The sequence below is a fragment of the Ascidia mentula genome, chromosome 4, assembly GCF_947561715.1.
Source record: "Ascidia mentula chromosome 4, kaAscMent1.1, whole genome shotgun sequence".
Taxonomy (NCBI): Eukaryota; Metazoa; Chordata; class Ascidiacea; order Phlebobranchia; family Ascidiidae; genus Ascidia; species Ascidia mentula.
Genome location: NC_138569.1, coordinates 16,300,131 through 16,319,271, shown reverse-complemented (window position 1 = coordinate 16,319,271; position 19,141 = coordinate 16,300,131). Strand labels below are relative to the sequence as shown.

The 19,141-nt window shown below is 40.0% G+C and overlaps 3 protein-coding genes across 4 annotated transcripts; all 3 read left to right on the top strand.

Moving 5' to 3' along the window:
• Nucleotides 1–67: 67 nt before the first annotated feature.
• On the top strand, nt 68–5,672 carry LOC145897840 (uncharacterized). Its single transcript, XM_082986292.1, has 7 exons — nt 68–260; nt 1,750–1,815; nt 2,157–2,248; nt 2,960–3,028; nt 3,163–3,292; nt 3,347–3,459; nt 3,681–5,672. Exons 1-7 carry the CDS (start codon nt 101–103, stop codon nt 4,956–4,958), a joined length of 1,908 nt encoding a protein of 635 aa, XP_082842418.1. The 5' UTR covers nt 68–100; the 3' UTR covers nt 4,959–5,672.
• A 2,056-nt stretch (nt 5,673–7,728) lies between these two features.
• LOC145898174 (uncharacterized) lies at nt 7,729–10,024 on the top strand. The gene is made up of 10 exons (XM_082986606.1): nt 7,729–7,835; nt 7,894–7,937; nt 8,002–8,113; nt 8,284–8,406; nt 8,477–8,550; nt 8,619–8,784; nt 8,913–8,994; nt 9,099–9,273; nt 9,549–9,714; nt 9,904–10,024. Exons 1-10 carry the CDS (start codon nt 7,729–7,731, stop codon nt 10,022–10,024), a joined length of 1,170 nt encoding a protein of 389 aa, XP_082842732.1.
• A 1,172-nt stretch (nt 10,025–11,196) lies between these two features.
• On the top strand, nt 11,197–18,692 carry LOC145897839 (uncharacterized). 2 transcript variants are annotated; one of them, XM_082986289.1, is made up of 11 exons: nt 11,197–11,330; nt 12,816–12,881; nt 13,259–13,350; nt 14,043–14,111; nt 14,246–14,375; nt 14,754–14,819; nt 15,201–15,292; nt 15,984–16,052; nt 16,189–16,318; nt 16,373–16,485; nt 16,707–18,692. In XM_082986289.1, exons 1-11 carry the CDS (start codon nt 11,222–11,224, stop codon nt 17,982–17,984), a joined length of 2,214 nt encoding a protein of 737 aa, XP_082842415.1. In that variant the 5' UTR covers nt 11,197–11,221; the 3' UTR covers nt 17,985–18,692. The 2 variants fall into 2 exon arrangements, with proteins under 2 accessions (XP_082842415.1, XP_082842416.1); XM_082986290.1 differs by lacking the exons at nt 14,754–14,819; nt 15,201–15,292; nt 15,984–16,052; nt 16,189–16,318.
• The last annotated feature ends 449 nt before the right edge of the window (nt 18,693–19,141 follow it).

The window sequence follows — 19,141 nt, the reverse complement described above, 5'->3', positions numbered from 1 at the left end:
GTACAAGGAATGCGCGATTTCTTTCTTCGTCGGGCTCATCGAGCTGGGTTCACTCGCATAACCACACTGCGGGCTAGCTCATCGCACTTGAAGTACGGATATGATAGCATCTACGTGCTTGGTACTGCTTCTTGCAGGCGTTGGTAACGCCCAGCAACCTCCAACGGCAACGGTGATCGTAACAAGCGTGTTCAGTACCCTTGGCTTTGTGATCGCTGTTGCCATTGTGTCATATTTGATTTACAAATACTGCTGCAAAGGTAAGTCCAACGCTTGTATATTTCTTTTTTGATAATGTTGTATTCGTTGCAAGTATATTTGGAAGCAGAGATAGATATATATTAAGCCCTGTTTACAATGTGACAAATTTCTTTACAAATAGAAATACAGGCTTATTCGGTCAACTCCGTGCATGCGCATAATCCGAATAAATATGTTTACGAGGTCGCAGCTAAGTAGATAATTCTTTCCAATTGTTGCACTGTCTTAATGGTTAAATTATGGCGCTACATTGCTAACTGCCGAGGATTTCCATTTTTATTTCGTATGTGAAAACAACGTGACCTGCAGTGGGTGACATCCATATATAGACGTTTCGAAAATAGCGATTTGTAAGATAAAGACAATCGCGTTTTACGATATTCGTTGTGCATTTTATTCAGGTCCGAATCGTGCAGACGATGGTGGGTAACCACATGCACAGAGAAGTCACTTAAACCATACGCATGTTGTTGTCTTTGCTGTAGGTTTTTCTGCCACACTGCACGTCATGACAACGAGGCCGTATATATTTTGCTTTGCTTATCCATTGTGTTCGAACCTTCACACTGTAAAAATGTGTACATCGAACATTTAGTGTTTGTGAAAGATCAAATATTTACACCGCAGTTTCGATAGCACAGAGCTTTTCTTCATATCAGTTATAAATAAAGGGATGTTATTAGTTTTATCCCCTCTTTGCAAGCGGACACTGCAAACGTCAGTTCGGTGCAAAACTTGCAATAAAACCAGACATAAATGTCAACGTTTTTTTTTCAAAGTTGCCACCTACTTTGTAACATCCCATATGGCGGTCTTTCATAAAATGTCACACCTACTTTAACTTTTGTAATAAATTTAGCGTCATGACTGCTCTTGTCACTTTTAATGCTATGTAACACGGCATATTTTATGAATAGATTATTCACACTACGAACAGTCATTGTATCTTAATGGGCGCGTATTGTGTTCGGCCATTGGTGATAGACGTACCTTATAGAAATCGACGCGCTGTTAAATGTCTTCGCTTGTGCGTGACGTTAACGCCCTTCAATTTGTATGTTGGCGTTTTTTTTGTATCACCGTGTGCTTCAACAAGGCTTTTTCTGTTTCATTACTTGTTTCATTACTGACATGTAGTCTATGTTGCACCTATGACATACGGCGTTGGAAGTTAAGGCGCCAATCTAATGACATTTTTCTAGCATCGAAGTGTAATTTCCATCTGTTGGGTGATTGGCAGCATTGGTCATGCGCCCGACCAATGTACCCAGAACAGGGTTCTAATCCCGGTGGAAAAAAAAAGAATGAAAGTGTCATTTACACTCGTAATATTCAGTGCCTAAATTCTGTCATTGATCGACGTCATAAAATACGGCAACCTGCGGTCGTAGTAATTCCACACATCCCCTCATGTCAGCTGTTGCCTTCCCTTTGGGATTCACACCAGCCAGTGCTGCAAACCGCTAATGAGTGTTGTTTATTTTGTAGAAAAGAAGCCATCGTCGGAACTTGGCGGAATCGACAACCCTTTGGTGGCGAGTCGAAATTCTATTGGTATTTCCCAAATCTAGTTTATTTAAATAGTTATGACAGCTATACCATAATCAGTTATGATGACTTCACAGAAAGAGTTTCCACAGGGAGGCGATAAACCCTGAATGAAGTTGATATCGCTTGTATGCAGTAATACTACCTTATTTATTTAGTACCCTAAAAAGGTTGGATTAGCGAAAATGTTACAAAAGTTTTGTTACCAGTTATTCGCATGACATGAACAAAAGAAAAAATACAGTCAACTCCCAACGATTTAAAGGGCAGACCAATAAGACACACCCCGATATATCCAACCACAACAGCACGACGTCAGGCTTGACATTTCTTCGCTTTATGTTAAGGTTATGGGGCAGTTCCTCAGCCCGAACCTGATTCCGACGCAAGCTCTTTGAAGGAAGTGGTCACGGATGGACTCACACAACATCCAACAACCGTAAGCTAATGTTGTTATTACACACGCAGTTATTTTTTGTTTATATTTCCAACTCCTGCCAATTTATTCACTGCGGAAAGACATTTATTACAAGGTTGTTAAAAAGTCCCGACAGACTAAATAGCCCTCAACTGATCAGTGATAATTAACATTTACTTTAAATATGACAAAAGTCCATTCCAAATAATCTGGTTACCGGTTATCTTACATTAAAGGTTTTGTTGTTTCCTTAGTGATTGTATAGCGATGTTTTATCAAGCAAGTGCAATTTTTTGACATAACAGTTACAAAAATAAGTGTATGGTTATGGGGCAGAGACTGTTATTTTATGGCATCAATTTTTTTTGTGCACTGGTCTTGAATAAGCAACACTATCGCCGGAATTATCTTTCGGTTGATACGCAGCAAAGACGATACTGCGATACAGTAAAAATAACTTCAAAACACTGCAGTTGACATTCCGGTCACGCATGCTTTGCTGCAAAGCCAGCTATTTGCGGTAGACTTTCAAAAACAGACTGTAACCAGCAGGAAAAGTTGATTATAAGCAGACGTTCCTAATCTTTTTATTAGACCCTGTGTGAATTCCCACTTTGCTTGTAAATATTTACGTGCTTTGTGGGCCTATTGGTATACTATAGTGTTTTGCAAGGGTTTAGCCGTATAAAACACTTAAAGCTCATGTAACTGTTTTTCGTATCTCATTTTCAGAACGGAATATCTCCGTTACCGGAGGTTGATGATACGCATGCACAACCACCACAAGATGGCGACGACGAGGTACTAGCTTTCATGTTGACCTCGTTGTTTTTAAAGTCGTTTCTCGGCACTCAAACGGCCAAGAGATATAATTTAATAGTTACAAGCTAATACAGCTTTCAATTTTTTACAAATATACATTTCATTATGCCAAGATTTTCACGGTTTTACTCGACCAAAAAAGCCCTCCTACCAACGGTTTTGACGTCATGCCCGGCGACGACGGTGACGTGGTTGTTTCTGACGTACGCCATTCCGGTCCGGCAAACAATAAGTTAAAACAAGGTAAGAAGGTGATGACTTCCACGTAATTGAGATAAAACGTATATATTACTTAAGGTGATGTCATCGACAGCGTCACGGTATTTTTTGATTCTATGAAATACGAAGACGCGTTAAGTATTCTGAGCAACGCCGCACCCTACAAAGTGGCAGTAACTGCATCAAGAAAGGTGCTGTATCCTTGCTAAGTATATAAAGATTTGCAGAAAAAATTGTATATTTTGAAACTTTTGTATTGTATGAGCTGTGCATTTGTTTAAACATACGTTAAAAGATTTTTTTTGTTTAACCAAGTTTGCGTTAAAATATTTTGGAAATAGTATCGTGGTATCAGGCACAAAATTGTGCCCAGTGCACAGGTATTGTAGTAATTTAAGATTTTGGTTTTCAGCCTAAAGATGAAAGAAACGCCTCAGAGCAAGCCATAGAGAAATGGCACAAAGATTTAGAAAAAGAAAAAAAAGTGAAAGAGAAAAATCAACAAAGGGAAGACGACGCCATCTCTTCGTCTTCTTCGTCGCTCTCTTCCAACTCTTCGCTATCGGATGATGCAGTCACAGATCTTCAAGTGGCTCAGGGAGTTGCTTCTGTTGAAACCAAAGCACCTAAAAGTAAAGATACATCTTCCGAATCCGGCAGCTATTTGGAAACCATTGGTTCCCCAGAAAAGCAAGAGGATCCAAGAAAAGAGGATCCAAGAGAAGAATATACAAAAGATGAGGAACCAAGTAATGAGGATAAAAAAGAAGAGAATAACCCTGTGGCGGAAGAGGAAAACAAACCACAAGAGGAGCTACGCACAGCTGAGGAGGACGACATAAAAGAACAAGTGGTAGAAGAAGTCACCGCTCTACAATCGCCTGACGAATCTACATACCAAGGTACTGAGGAGCCCATACCAACGCCAGCTAAAAAAAGGGAAGAAATTGTGTTTACCTCTGGTTGGAGGCGGGTCGTCAAGCTGCTGGATCTATTCAAAACCGGCCTCGTAACGGAGGACACGATCAAGAAGTTGGAGTTTGGCGAAGTGGAAGAAAAACAGGTTGCGGAAGATCTACAGCAGTACCTTCATGGCGAGGAGCCGATAGCCGGTCTCCTCTTTGATAACGGTGACGTCATGTCCTTGTATGACGCAACCAAACAAGGAATTATTCGTCGCGGAACAGCTGTCAGCCTACTAGAAGCCCAGGCTGCTACTGGAAGCATCATAAATCCGCAAAATGGAAAAAAGATGACTGTAGTTGAAGCAACAAAGCAGGGGTTGATCGACCGTCAGTTCGAAGCCCTCCTCATAAGAGCCGAGAGGGCAGTTCTCGGTTACCAAACCAAACTAAGCCCGGTGCCGCTTTCACTGTTTGATGCGATGCAGCGGAAACTGGTTGTGGAGAGTCACGGCATTCGGCTCTTGGAGGCCCAGATAGCTACCGGGGGGATTATTGACCCTCATGCCAACCACCGACTCCCAGTAGACGCGGCTTTCGACCGAGGTCTGTTTGACAGACGACTGCATGGGATCCTCGAGGATCCATCAGACGACACGAAAGGTTTCTTCGATCCGAATACAAACGAGAATCTCACCTACCTGGAATTGATGCAACGCTGCGTTATCGACAAAGACACTGACTTGCGACTTTTGCCTTTCCACAAGAACACTAGCCCGAAGAAGTAGCACTGAGCACTTATTTTTTTGCACGATGTATTTTTTAATGCGTGAATGTCAGTATTTTTTTGTACATGCTGTATATTAAGTTCGGCTGTAAGGCGGGTTAAACTCCAAGTCAGTAAGCCACCTTTTATGCTTCCCTCATCTCGCTGGTCTTGTTGCTGGTCGTAACGATATTCGATTAGTTTCGATAAAAACGGCATAACAGATGAAATCCTTTCTACGCTAAGATGGAGTTATGTATAAGGGTAACTTAAATAACAACCATATATGTTGATACGGTAACTTTTTGACGAAATATGCAGTGTGTAGCATAATGTGACCTGCTTCACGTGTTTATCGGATCCCGTTTCAATTTTGCTGTGTTGATGCTTCAGGCGCATATTTGCATTGTATTTTAGTAGCCATGAGCGCACCAAGTAAAATCATCCATGTATATGGTTAAACAGAGCGGTGGTTGCGGATTCATTATTCATATCTTTGCAACTGTTTTAAACACCTTATATTTTAAAAATTGTATGTATTTAAATGGAAATAACGATTACGAATGTGTGGTTTCGATTTTATGTAAAGGGGAAATCAATGCTATGTAAGTTTTAAGGCTGTACCTATAGGCTATATGTATTGCTTCGATAATGTGTGTTATTGCTTATTGGCAAAGTCACAAATCTTTCATTATTGTGAAGTATGTAAATAGCGTGCATATTATTTTGGAGAACATCAAAAGCTTCTGATTTATTTCAACAAGCTTCTAAATGCGGTGGGTACTTTTGTTATGGTTTCTGCTTTGTGTGGCAGGCCATAACTGGTACATAAGTTTAACTGGTACAACTTTTTAAGTGAACTCGCCCTGGGCCTTCTCAGCATAGAGATGTCCGCAACTTGAAGCAAAACTATGAAACAGAAGATTCAGGGTCGATAGACAAGAATTTTATAGTGTGATTGAAACCATGTTAACCCTTTCTCATTGGGACACCTTTATATCGCAGTTGTTAACTGTAATATTTTTTAAAACTTGAATCACAAAAGATGACAGCAATTAGATCAGAATATTTTTAAAGATTGTGAAGCTTTTCTGAAATATATGTCATAACAGCTGGATTTAAGAATTGCCAAACTTGCGAAGTGCAAATGAGTGCAGCAACAGCAATTGTTTTGAGATTTGTTTGCGGAAAGCTGTCTGAACATTTTCGATGATGGAGTCAGTTTTTTGTTTTGAAATCGCTGTTGACGTGTTGACTTTAAAGAAAAGAGTACAATGCGAAATTCCGTACATCGCAGTTGCATTTCTTGACTATCCCACAATCGTAATTCATTCGGACAACAGCCGAAAGCTACAATCACAAGGATCAGTTCCAAAAGGGAAAGTCTTGTCTATTCAAAATCAGTCCCACTCGACTTTCTGAGCAGCTACGTTCAACTGAGATATACTTCATTGTCTTGGATAAGTCCTCTGAAAAAAAATGCATTGGATCAAGTTCATTTAGCTTGAAACATACAGTTAAAGAAATTATTGGTGATTTGCAAACCAACGGAATCCACAGAACAACCTGTCATGGAGCAACTGGAAAAATCACCCTTACTAACTTTATGCATGCTACTGTTGGCCATGTGGATATAACATACAAATTGACAAGCCTTGGTCATTCCATAATACCACACCTCTCTGCTGTGTCATTATCTGAAAAGGAGCCCCCACTGGTTAGAATTGAAAACTGTGAAAAGCCGGACACAATGCCAGAGGACAATGTGTTTTGTCCGCCTGCATTATTTTATGCAGCAGAAAGTGAGAAGAGCAAGGAAAGTTCTAACAAACCAGACAAAGAAAATATTTTGAAAGTTGACCAGACCAACCAAAAGTCATTAAATCCCACCAAGGACAGTGACAAGAAAACCAAAAATCTTGATAAAAAGCTAAAAACTGCAGAGGTTGACGAAAAACGGTTTCTTTCTGTTAACATAACAGGTGACCAGAAGTGTGAAGCAACACAAACTGATGCTAAAAATTTTGAACAGTATCCAGTTCTTCAGGCGTTGGTAAAAGAAGTTTTGGAGCTATGCTTTAATAGTCCCACATCAGCACCTGAGGTTTATCCACCACAACAACTTTAACAAAACAGGTTAAAGTTTATCCGGTTTGTTTATTTCAATATAGTCAAGCTGAAGAAGTTAAGTCGATCCCTAACACGCTTTCAGATTATCTCGCTGGAGATTTTGGAACACAAAATGTAACTAAAAACTCTACGACAGGGTATGTGCAAGAAGTTTGAATAGAACATACCTCCGCACGTTTAACATATATTCTTTTGTGTTTTGTCAACCAGGGAAAGTACAGAGAATAACAAAGAGCAAAATACAAGCAAAATGCGGAGACAGCATGCTGTACGAAAAATGGCAGACAGTTCATGCGACATTATTGGGCCAGCTATGTCTGCTATGGAAACACAAAATCAAAATCGCAGGTTTTAAAAATGCCCTTCATAAATATGTATGAAAATCTACCATATACCATATAACTACCACCACAGCATCTATATCCAGTCATGCTCTTATTAATTACACTCAGAAATCCACGTGCATTACCACAAAGCAGCGATGGAAATACACAAAATACACTCGCATATTTTCTGGCTGAAGATCTTGTAAGACCGATTAAGGAGCACGCAAACAATACAAGGTACTCTATATAGGCACCTTTATGGGAGCAATGCCTGAGTTTGTTCAATCTAACTATTACTTTTTTACGAAATTCTTTAAAATTAGTTTAACAAACGTAATGCAGTCGCATGCGAAAACGTCCAAAATAAACAGTGAATTGACGCTCTCAACGTTTCTGGCTGGTGACCTTGAACTACAAAAGTGGAAAAACAACTTGAAGTTAGGGTATGTGTAACAATTATTAAATCCTCAGTCATTTTTGCAAAAGTTGGAATTTTTACAGGTCTGAGAAAGCGGGACCTTTGCCATCTCATGCGAAGCAGAAGAGTAAGTGAAAATTGCATTTTAGATTACTTAAGTTGTTGTAAATAATGTTCTGTGTTTTGAATAGATGACTATGTGGTAGAGGTCATTGATTCGACCACTTTTAGCAAGATGCCAAACCAGTATTTGACGAATTTGCCTTTGGTTGAGACGAATGCAAACAACGAAAATGGCGAAAAGTAAGCACACAACAGAAAAAGAATATATTGTCGTCCAAACTGAGATTAATGCTATCTGCGGTTACAAATGTTACGATATTTTACAAATGTAGGAAATTTAAACACAACCGCAACGCATTAAAGTTTTGCAAAGTTTATTTATTAACTGAAGTTTCCGTTCTTTGTTTCAGATTAGTTGAAGAAGAGGCTATGCTGTTAGAAAACAACAACTTCGATATACAAAATATACTGTCCGAGTTTTTGGCTGAAGATCTTGCAACACAAAAAAACAAGAAAGACACAGAGACATTTGGGTATGGACATATGATTTTGAAGTAATGCCACAGATTCCCATGTGTTTATTTCCTATACATAATTGATCAGAAACAAAACAGAACAATTGGATTTTGGAAATATTGAAAGATACACATTACGGTTTTGTGAAGAAAACGTGCAAGGTGGGGGGTAAATAAAAAAATTAGTCGATTAATACTTTCATGGCTATTCTTCAATAAACCGTTCCAAGGCAAAGGGGCAAAACATCATGTTTCACAACACTGGAGTTTCGCAACTAACGAAGATAGCATAGAGGAAGTTTACGGAGTCACAAAAACCACTACAGGAACCACTGGCGAGATGTTTGGCGATACACCGTACGTCGACACAGATGGTGACTTTGGCTCACCTGAAAGGTAGAGTTGAAAAACAAATTACCCGCATGTGAGGGTTTTACCGAAAAAGATATTTTACTTGTTATTGCGCCATTACTTATTATTGCTATGGCTGTGTTTACTTCACGTAACCCAAACTGTTTTGACAGAAATAGCGATAATATATTCGAAATTTCGAACGTTTCTTTCACGCGAGGTCCCGGTTCAAATATCAGCGTGGAATCAACGAAGGTGGGTTTCAGTTTGCTTACGTTGGGTTGCTGCATAGGATAGTAACACACTTCAATTTGTTTGAAGAGGCCATTTTTCACGACATTTTTGACACTGTGTTGCAGGATGACTTGGGTTTTGACATGAGCGCCAATTCTTCGACCGCACACCAAGACGTGATCTTAGTCAATCCAAATTCAGAAAATGGTGTTACTGCTATGAAGGATATGAATCTTCGCAAAATTGTGGGAAAGGATTCCAAACAGCTGGCCATTCAATATCAAGACGTACAGGAAGAGAGTAAGAGGAAATTTACGGATTTTGTTTGAGACGCAAATACAACAAACACTGTGATTTTTCGACTGTTTCTCTTTATATATCACTTATCGTTACAAACTAATATTTGCGTTTTTTTTGAAGAAAATCGGTAAACATGGACAGCGCAATGAATATATTACAACCAATCAGTTCGTTAACTTGTAAAACAGGTTACTTTTATCAGGGGAACAGCCCGCACGGAATTAAGTAGCGCATCAATTTTGCCTGCAATTCATCACGGTTTTGATTTTGTTCAGGTGAAGCGACAACAAGCGTCATTATGAAACGACATGGTGTAATCACAAAGGAAAGCTACACATACGAGGTCGATGTTAATTCTGACGACTCGGACGGGGCGTTGGAAGAGCAGCCGAGCACATCGCCGCCCGTGGCAACAGACACGAGCATTGAAGTGGTCGACAGGTGCGCTCTAACCACCTTTCACGGACCAGACATTATCAAGCCATAAACTAAAACCGAAAGGTTATGGTAATTTTGCGCTTACGGGGATCGCTAGATAGGCATGTTTTATTTGTATTTTGTATGCCTGGCCCTTTTGCTTTACGTTTAGTTGTAAATTAGGCTCTTGCCAAAATTGATATCACTACGCAGATCTGTAACGGAAGAAACATCGCTCGCCCCGATGGAGTCTATTGGACGACTTCAGCTTATCACACATAGTTCTACACCCGGCGTTGTACATAGAAAAGAAGAAATGTTTGGGTACAGGTAATAACCTTACGTCATACAGACGCTTCCATTAGTACCGACTCGCTTATTTTAAGTTTCCCTGTTGTTTGTGTTGTTTTATTTCTGTCGCGGAATCGAGCTCACATCACGTAATGAAGTCAGGAAGTACGCAAAACGAAACCTACACTGAAATTGACAAAACACGTGAAGCTAAATACAACAGGCAAATCACCACCGAGGTAAAGGTCATCCATCCATTATAGGTTTGGGGGACAATAGCATAGTCTCGGCTCGTTTTAATATCACATGGGGTGCTAGATTTACAAAGGTCGCCGATGTTGATGCACCTTCAAGTTGACGGAGCCGTTTAAGATGCATTTAACTTTATTAAAATAGTGAAAATATATTTATAAATATGTAAATTTTACAGCTTGTACATACCACACGACACGTGAAGACTGAAAAACGAACCCGACACGAAGTTACTGAAGGTATTAAATACCGAAACCACACTGGTTTGCTAAAAACTGAAATTTTAACATCAGTTCAACGATCATAGTTTCAACAACGTTGGATCATCCCGCATATGTCGCTGATTCAAATTCCGTTCCCAGCATTGATGTGGTGGAGGATGTTGACATTTAGGCTTCCTAACAATTGAGAGAAAAACGTGAACCGCTTCGAAAACTTTTATCGCTTCTGTAGTATTGTTGTTGTTTTCTTTCACACGACGCGGATGCGGTTAAGGAGGGAGTCAATTCATGCGAATGGCATTTTGCTTTGAAATTTACATGCGTTCGGTTTCGTTTGTATGCTTAGTTCTATGAATATTATATCATACCAAATGCACTGTTTCTGTCTTCCGTAAACACGAATCTCACACGCGCCGACCCTTCCGCAGCAAGTTTGTGTTAGCACAACAACCCAAACTACAAGAATCACAAAAGAGAAAGAAGGGTTGGTTTAGTCACTATGGTATAAAATATAGGGTTCCACTAACATTGCCTACAGTTTGTGCAACACGATTGTGTGCCAATGGGACGGACATGCGACAGAGGATTTTCGAGAAAGATAGGGTCATTTTGTGAGCCTCTACCCGTGCTCATTCGGGCAGGACGAGGCCTCATTGTGACGTCGTGCGTACAAGGAATGCGCGATTTCTTTCTTCGTCGGGCTCATCGAGCTGGGTTCACTCGCATAACCACACTGCGGGCTAGCTCATCGCACTTGAAGTACGGATATGACAGCCCAGCTAGTTCCAACGGTAATAGTGGTCTTTCTCTGTATCCTTGGCTCTATTATCGCTGTTACCGCTGTGGTATATTTGATTAAGAAATGCTGCTGCAAAGGTAAGTCCAACGCTTGTATATTTTTTTATTGATAATGTTGTATTCGTTGCAAGTATATTTGGAAGCAGAGATATATATTAAACCCTGTTTACAATGTGACGAATTTATTTGCAAATAGAAATACAGGCTTATTCGGTCAACTCCGTACATGGGCATAATCCGAATAAATATGTTTACGAGGTCGCAGCTAAGTAGATAATTCTTTCCAATTGTTGCACTGTCTTAATGGTTAAATTGTGGCGCTACATTGCTAACTGCCGAAGATTTCCATTTTTATTTCGTATGTGAAAACAACGTGACCTGCAGTGGGTAACTTCCATATATAGACGTTTCGAAAATAGCGATTTGTAAGATAAAGACAATCGCGTTTTACGATATTCGTTGTGCATTCTATTCAGGTCCGAATCCTGCAGACGATGGTGGGTAACCACATGCATATAGAAGTCACTTAAACCATACGCATGTTGTTGTCTTTGCTGTAGGTTTTTATGCCACGATGCACGTCATGACAACGAGGCCGTATATATTTTGCTTTGCTTATCCATTGTGTTCGAACCTTCACACTGTAAAAATGTGTAGATCGAACATTTAGTGTTTGTGAAAGATCAAATATTTACACCGCAGTTTCGATAGCACAGAGCTTTTCTTGATATCAGTTATAAATAAAGGGATGTTATTAGTTTTATCCCCTTTTTGCCAGCGGACATTGCAAACGTCAGTTCGGTGCAAAACTTGCAATAAAACCAGATATAAATGTCAACGTTTTTTTTCAAATTTGCCACCTACTTTGTAACATCCCATATGCCGGCCTTTCATAAAACGTCACACCTACTTTAGCTTTTGTAATAAACTTCGCGTCATGACTGCTCTTGTCACTTGTAATGCTATGTAACACGGCATATTCCATGAATAGATTATTCACACTACGAACAGTCATTGTGTCTTAATGGGCTCATATTGCGTTCGGCCATTGGTGATAGACGTACCATATAGAAATCGACGCGCTGTTAAATGTCTTCGTCTGTGCGTGACGTTAACGCCCTTCAATTTGTATGTTGGCGTTTTCTATATCACCGTGTGCTTCAACAAGGCTTTTTCTGTTTCATTACTTGTTTCATTACTGACATGTTGTTTATTTTGCACCTATGACATACGGCATTGGAAGTTAAGGCGCCAATCTAATGACATTTTTCTAGAATCGAAGTGTAATTTCCATCTGTCGGGTGATTGGCAGCATTGGTCATGCGCCCGACCAATGTACCCAGAACAGGGTTCTAATCCCGGTGGAATTAAAAAAAAGAATGAAAGTGTAATTTACACTCGTAATATTCAGTGCCTAAATTCTGTCATTGATCGACGTCATAAAATACGGCAACCTGCGGTCGTAGTAATTCCACACATCCCCTCATGTCAGCTGTTGCCTTCCCTTTGGGATTCACACCAGCCAGTGCTGCAAACCGCTAATGAGTGTTGTTTATTTTGTAGAAAAGAAGCCATCGTCGGAACTTGGCGGAATCGACAACCCTTTGGTGGCGAGTCGAAATTCTATTGGTATTTCCCAAATCTAGTTGCTTTAAATAGTTATGACAGCTATACCATAATCAGTTATGATGACTTCACAGAGATTTTGAACGTATAAAATGGGATTTATTAGACGGAAAGAGTTTCCACAGGGAGGCGATAAACCCTGAATGAAGTTGATATCGCTTGTACGCAGTAATACTACCTTATTTATTTGGTACCCTAAAAAGGTTGGATTAGCGAAAATGTTACAAAAGTTTTGTTACCAGTTATTCGCATGAAATGAACAAAAGAAAAAATACAGTCAACTCCCAACGATTTACAGGGCAGACCAATAAGACACACCCCGATATATCCAACCACAACAGCACGACGTCAAGCTTGACATTTCTTCGCTTTATATTAAGGTCATGGGGCAGTTCCTCAGCCCGAACCTGATTCCGACGCAAGCTCTTTGAAGGAAGTGGTCACGGATGGACTCACACAACATCCAACAACCGTAAGCTAACGTTGTTATTAAACACGCAGTTATTTTTTGTTTATATTTCCAACTCCCACTACTTTGTTTACTGCGGAAAGATATTTGTTACAAGGTTGTTGAAAAGTCACGGCAGACTCAAAACAAACCAGTGTGATAATTAACATTACTTTAAATATGACAAAAGTCCATTCCAAATAATCTAGTTACAGGTTAGCTGTTGTTTCCGTCATGAAAATAATTGTATGGTTATGGGGCAGGAAGGAACTGTTACCTTATGGCATCAAATTGTTTTTGCGTCCTGAACTGGAATAAGCTTGTTAACATTTAGCTAATTTCAAATATCAAAATTCCGTTGAGTCAATAACAACACAATCGCCGGAATTATCTTTTGGTTGATACGCAGCAGAGACGATACTGCGATACAGTAAAAATGACTTCAAAAACACTGCAGTTGACATTCCGGTCACGCATGCTTTGCTGCAAAGCCAGCTATTTGCGGTAGACTTTCAAAAACAGACTGTAACCAGCAGGAAAAGTTGATTATAAGCAGACGTTCCTAATCTTTTTATTAGACCCTGTGTGAATTCCCACTTTACTTGTAAATATTTACGTGCTTTGTGGGCCTATTGGTATACTATAGTGTTTTGCAATGGTTTAGCCGTATAAAACACTTAAAGCTCATGTAACTGTTTTTCGTATCTCATTTACAGAATGGAATATCTCCGTTACCGGAGGTTGATGATACGCATGCACAACAACCACAAGATGGCGACGACGAGGTACTCGCTTTCATGTTGACCTTGTTGTTTTTAAGGCCGTTTCTCGACACTCATACGGCCAAGAGATAAAATTTAATAGTTACAAGCTAATACAGCCTTCAATTTTTGACAAATATACATTTCATTATGCCAAGATTTTCACGGTTTTACTCGACCAAAAAAGCCCTCCTACCAACGGTTTTGACGTCATGCCCGGCGACGACGGTGACGTGGTTGTTTCTGACGTACGCCATTCCGGTCCGGCAAACAATAAGTTAAAACAAGGTAAGAAGGTCATGACTTCCATGTAATTGTTTTAAAACGTATATATTACTCAAGGTGATGTCATCGACAGCGTCACGGTATTTTTTGATTCTCGAAGTGTAATTTTCATCTGTCGGGTGATTGGCAGCATTGGTCATGCGCCCGACCAATGTACCCAGAACAGGGTTCTAATCCCGGTGGAATTAAAAAAAAGAATGAAAGTGTAATTTACACTCGTAATATTCAGTGCCTAAATTCTGTCATTGATCGACGTCATAAAATACGGCAACCTGCGGTCGTAGTAATTCCACACATCCCCTCATGTCAGCTGTTGCCTTCCCTTTGGGATTCACACCAGCCAGTGCTGCAAACCGCTAATGAGTGTTGTTTATTTTGTAGAAAAGAAGCCATCGTCGGAACTTGGCGGAATCGACAACCCTTTGGTGGCGAGTCGAAATTCTATTGGTATTTCCCAAATCTAGTTGCTTTAAATAGTTATGACAGCTATACCATAATCAGTTATGATGACTTCACAGCGATTTTTAACGTATAAAATGGGATTTATTAGACGGAAAGAGTTTCCACAGGGAGGCGATAAACCCTGAATGAAGTTGATATCGCTTGTATGCAGTAATACTGCCTTATTTATTTGTTTAGTACCCTAAAAAGGTTGGATTAGCGAAAATGTTACAAAAGTTTTGTTACCAGTTATTCGCATGAAATGAACAAAAGAAAAAATACAGTCAACTCCCAACGATTTAAAGGGCAGACCAACTAGACACACCCCGATATATCCAACCACAACAGCACGACGTCAAGCTTGACATTTCTTCGCTTTATATTAAGGTCATGGGGCAGTTCCTCAGCCCGAACCTGATTCCGACGCAAGCTCTTTGAAGGAAGTGGTCACGGATGGACTCACACAACATCCAACAACCGTAAGCTAACGTTGTTATTAAACACGCAGTTATTTTTTGTTTATATTTCCAACTCCCACTACTTTGTTTACTGCGAAAAGATATTTGTTACAAGGTTGTTAAAAAGTCTCGGCAGACTCAAAACAGATCAGTGTGATAATTAACATTACTTAAAATATGACAAAAGTCCATTCCAAATAATCTGGTTACAGGTTAACTGTTGTTTCCGTCATGAAAATAAGTGTATGGTTATGGGGCAGGAAGGGACTGTTACCTTATGGCATCAAATTGTTTTTGCGTCCTGAACTGGAATAAGCTTGTTAACATTTAGCTAACTTCAAAAATCAAAAATCCGTTGAGTCAATAACAACACAATCGCCGGAATTATCTTTTGGTTGATACGCAGCAGAGACGATACTGCGATACAGTAAAAATAACTTCAAAACACTGCAGTTGACATTCAGGTCACGCATGCTTTGCTGCAAAGCCAGCTATTTGCGGTAGACTTTCAAAAACAGACTGTAACCAGCAGGAAAAGTTGATTATAAGCAGACGTTCCTAATCTTTTTCTTTGACCCTGTGTGAATTCCCACTTTACTTGTAAATAGTTACGTGCTTTGTGGGCCTATTGGTATACCATGGTGTTTTTCAAAGGTTTGGCCGTATAAAACGCGTAAAGCTCATGTAACTGTTTTTCGTATCTCATTTTCAGAACGGAATATCTCCGTTACCGGAGGTTGATGATACGCATGCACAACCACCACAAGATGGCGACGACGAGGTAATATAGCTTTCATGTTGACCTCGTTGTTTTTAAGGCCGTTTCTCGACACTCATACGGCCAAGAGATACAATTTAATAGTTACAAGCTAATACAGCTTTCAATTTTTTACAAATATACATTTCATTATGCCAAGATTTTCACGGTCTTACTCGACCAAAAAAGCCCTCCTACCAACGGTTTTGACGTCATGCCCGGCGACGACGGTGACGTGGTTGTTTCTGACGTACGCCATTCCGGTCCGGCAAACAATATGTTAAAACAAGGTAAAAAAGTGATGACTTCCATGTAATTGTTTTAAAACGTATATATTACTTAAGGTGATGTCATCGACAGCGTCACAGTATTTTTTGATTCTATGAAATACGAAGACGCATTGAGTATTCTGAGCAACGCCGCACCCTACAAAGTGGCAGTAACTGCATCAAGAAAGGTGCTGTATCCTTGCTAAGTATATTAAGATTTGCAGAAAAAATGTTATATTTTTGAAACTTTTTATTGTATGAGCTGTGCATTTGTTTAAACATACGTTAAAAGATTTTTTGTGTTTAAACAAGTTTGCGTTAAAAGATTTTGGAAATAGTATCGTGGTATCAGGCACAAAATTGTGCCCAGTGCACAGGTGTTGTAGTAATTTAAGATTTTGGTTTTCAGCCTAAAGATGAAAGAAACGCCTCAGAGCAAGCCATAGAGAAATGGCACAAAGATTTAGAAAAAGAAAAAAAAGTGAAAGAGAAAAATCAACAAAGGGAAGACGACGCCATCTCTTCGTCTTCTTCGTCGCTCTCTTCCAACTCTTCGCTATCGGATGATGCAGTCACAGATCTTCAAGTGGCTCAGGGAGTTGCTTCTGTTGAAACCAAAGCACCTAAAAGTAAAGATACATCTTCCGAATCCGGCAGCTATTTGGAAACCATTGGTTCCCCAGAAAAGCAAGAGGATCCAAGAAAAGAGGATCCAAGAGAAGAATATACAAAAGATGAGGAACCAAGTAATGAGGATAAAAAAGAAGAGAATAACCCTGTGGCGGAAGAGGAAAACAAACCAAAAGAGGAGCTACGCACAGCTGAGGAGGACGACATAAAAGAACAAGTGGTAGAAGAAGTCACCGCTCTACAATCGCCTGACGAATCTACATACCAAGGTACTGAGGAGCCCATACCAACGCCAGCTAAAAAACGGGAAGAAATTGTGTTTACCTCTGGTTGGAGGCGGGTCGTCAAGCTGCTGGATCTATTCAAAACCGGCCTCGTAACGGAGGACACGATCAAGAAGTTGGAGTTTGGCGAAGTGGAAGAAAAACAGGTTGCGCAAGATCTACAGCAGTACCTTCATGGCGAGGAGCCGATAGCCGGTCTCCTCTTTGATAACGGTGACGTCATGTCCTTGTATGACGCAACCAAACAAGGAATCATTCGTCGCGGAACAGCTGTCAGCCTACTAGAAGCCCAGGCTGCTACTGGAAGCATCATAAATCCGCAAAATGGAAAAAAGATGACTGTAGTTGAAGCAACAAAGCAGGGGTTGATCGACCGTCAGTTCGAAGCCCTCCTCATAAGAGCCGAGAGGGCAGTTCTCGGTTACCAAACCAAACTAAGCCCGGTGCCGCTTTCACTGTTTGATGCGATGCAGCGCAAACTGGTTGTGGAGAGTCACGGCATTCGGCTCTTGGAGGCCCAGATAGCTACCGGGGGGATTATTGACCCTCATGCCAACCATCGACTCCCAGTAGACGCGGCTTTTGACCGAGGTCTGTTTGACAGACGACTGCACGGGATCCTCGAGGATCCATCAGACGACACGAAAGGTTTCTTCGATCCGAATACAAACGAGAATCTCACCTACCTGGAATTGATGCAACGCTGCGTTATCGACAAAGACACTGACTTGCGACTTTTGCCTTTCCACAAGAACACCAGCCCGAAGACGTAGCACTGAGCACTTAATTTTTTGCACGATGTATTTTTTAATGCGTGAATGTCAGTATTTTTTGAGTTCGGCTGTAAGGCGGGTTAAACTCCAAGTCAGTAAGCCACCTTTTATGCTTCCCTCATCTCGCTGGTCTTGTTGCTGGTCGTAACGATATTCGATTAGCTTCGATAAAAACGGCATAACAGATGAAATCCTTTCTACGCTAAGATGGAGTTATGTATAAGGGTAACTTAAATAACAACCATATATGTTGATACGGTAACTTTTTGACGAAATATGCAGTGTGTAAAAGCCATAGCATAATGTGACCTGCTTCACGTGTTTATCGGATCCCGTTTCAATTTTGCTGTGTTGATGCTTCAGGCGCATATTTGCATTGTATTTTAGTAGCCATGAGCGCACCAAGTAAAATCATCCATGTAAATGTTTAAACAGAGCGGTGGTTGCGGATTCATTATTCATATCTTTGCAACTGTTTTTAACACCTTATATTTTAAAAATTGTATGTATTTAAATGGAAATAACGATTACGAATGACTGGTTTCGATTTTATGTAAAGGGGAAATCAATGCTATGTAAGTTTTAAGGCTGTACCTATAGGCTATATGTATTGCTTCGATAATGTGTGTTATTGCTTATTGGCAAGTCACAAAACTTTCATTATTGTGAAGTATGTAAATAGCGTGCAGCGTTTAAAATATTATTTTGGAGAACATCAAAAGCTTCTGATTTATTTCAACAAGCTTCTAAATGCCGTGGGTACTTTTGTTATGGTTTCTGTTTTGTGTGGCAGACCATAACTGGTACATAAGTTTTGCCGTGCGATGAACCGCTGCTTTGGCCATCAGCCTAAAACAACGTTATAACTTGCAAAATTATCCCCTCCGGCAACACAGACTGAAAATTTTCTTTTTAAACTGAACTCGCCCTGGGCCTTCTCAGCATAGAGATGTCCGCAACTTGAAGCAGAACTATGAAACAGAAGATTCAGGGTCGATAGACAAGAATTTTAAAGTGTGATTGAAACCATGTTAACCCTTTCTCATTGGGGCACCTTTATATCGCAGTTGTTTACTGCAATATTTTTTTAAACTTGAATCACAAAAGATGACAGCAAGTTGATCAGAATATTTTTAAAGATTGTGAAGCTTTTCTGA

Bases quoted from the DNA above. Each gene is read 5' to 3' on its own strand.
- LOC145897840 (XM_082986292.1), top strand. From the start codon at position 101: ATGATAGCATCTACGTGCTTGGTACTGCTTCTTGCAGGCGTTGGTAAC. The intron at 3,029-3,162 runs GTACTAGCTTTC...CATTATGCCAAG, and splicing joins CACAAGATGGCGACGACGAG to ATTTTCACGGTTTTACTCGA. The intron at 3,460-3,680 runs GTGCTGTATCCT...TTTGGTTTTCAG, and splicing joins CAGTAACTGCATCAAGAAAG to CCTAAAGATGAAAGAAACGC.
- LOC145897839 (XM_082986289.1), top strand. From the start codon at position 11,222: ATGACAGCCCAGCTAGTTCCAACGGTAATAGTGGTCTTTCTCTGTATC. The intron at 12,882-13,258 runs GTATTTCCCAAA...CTTTATATTAAG, and splicing joins GGCGAGTCGAAATTCTATTG to GTCATGGGGCAGTTCCTCAG. The intron at 13,351-14,042 runs GTAAGCTAACGT...TCTCATTTACAG, and splicing joins TCACACAACATCCAACAACC to AATGGAATATCTCCGTTACC.
- LOC145898174 (XM_082986606.1), top strand. From the start codon at position 7,729: ATGCAGTCGCATGCGAAAACGTCCAAAATAAACAGTGAATTGACGCTC. The intron at 7,836-7,893 runs GTATGTGTAACA...GAATTTTTACAG, and splicing joins AAAAACAACTTGAAGTTAGG to GTCTGAGAAAGCGGGACCTT. The intron at 8,114-8,283 runs GTAAGCACACAA...TCTTTGTTTCAG, and splicing joins AACAACGAAAATGGCGAAAA to ATTAGTTGAAGAAGAGGCTA.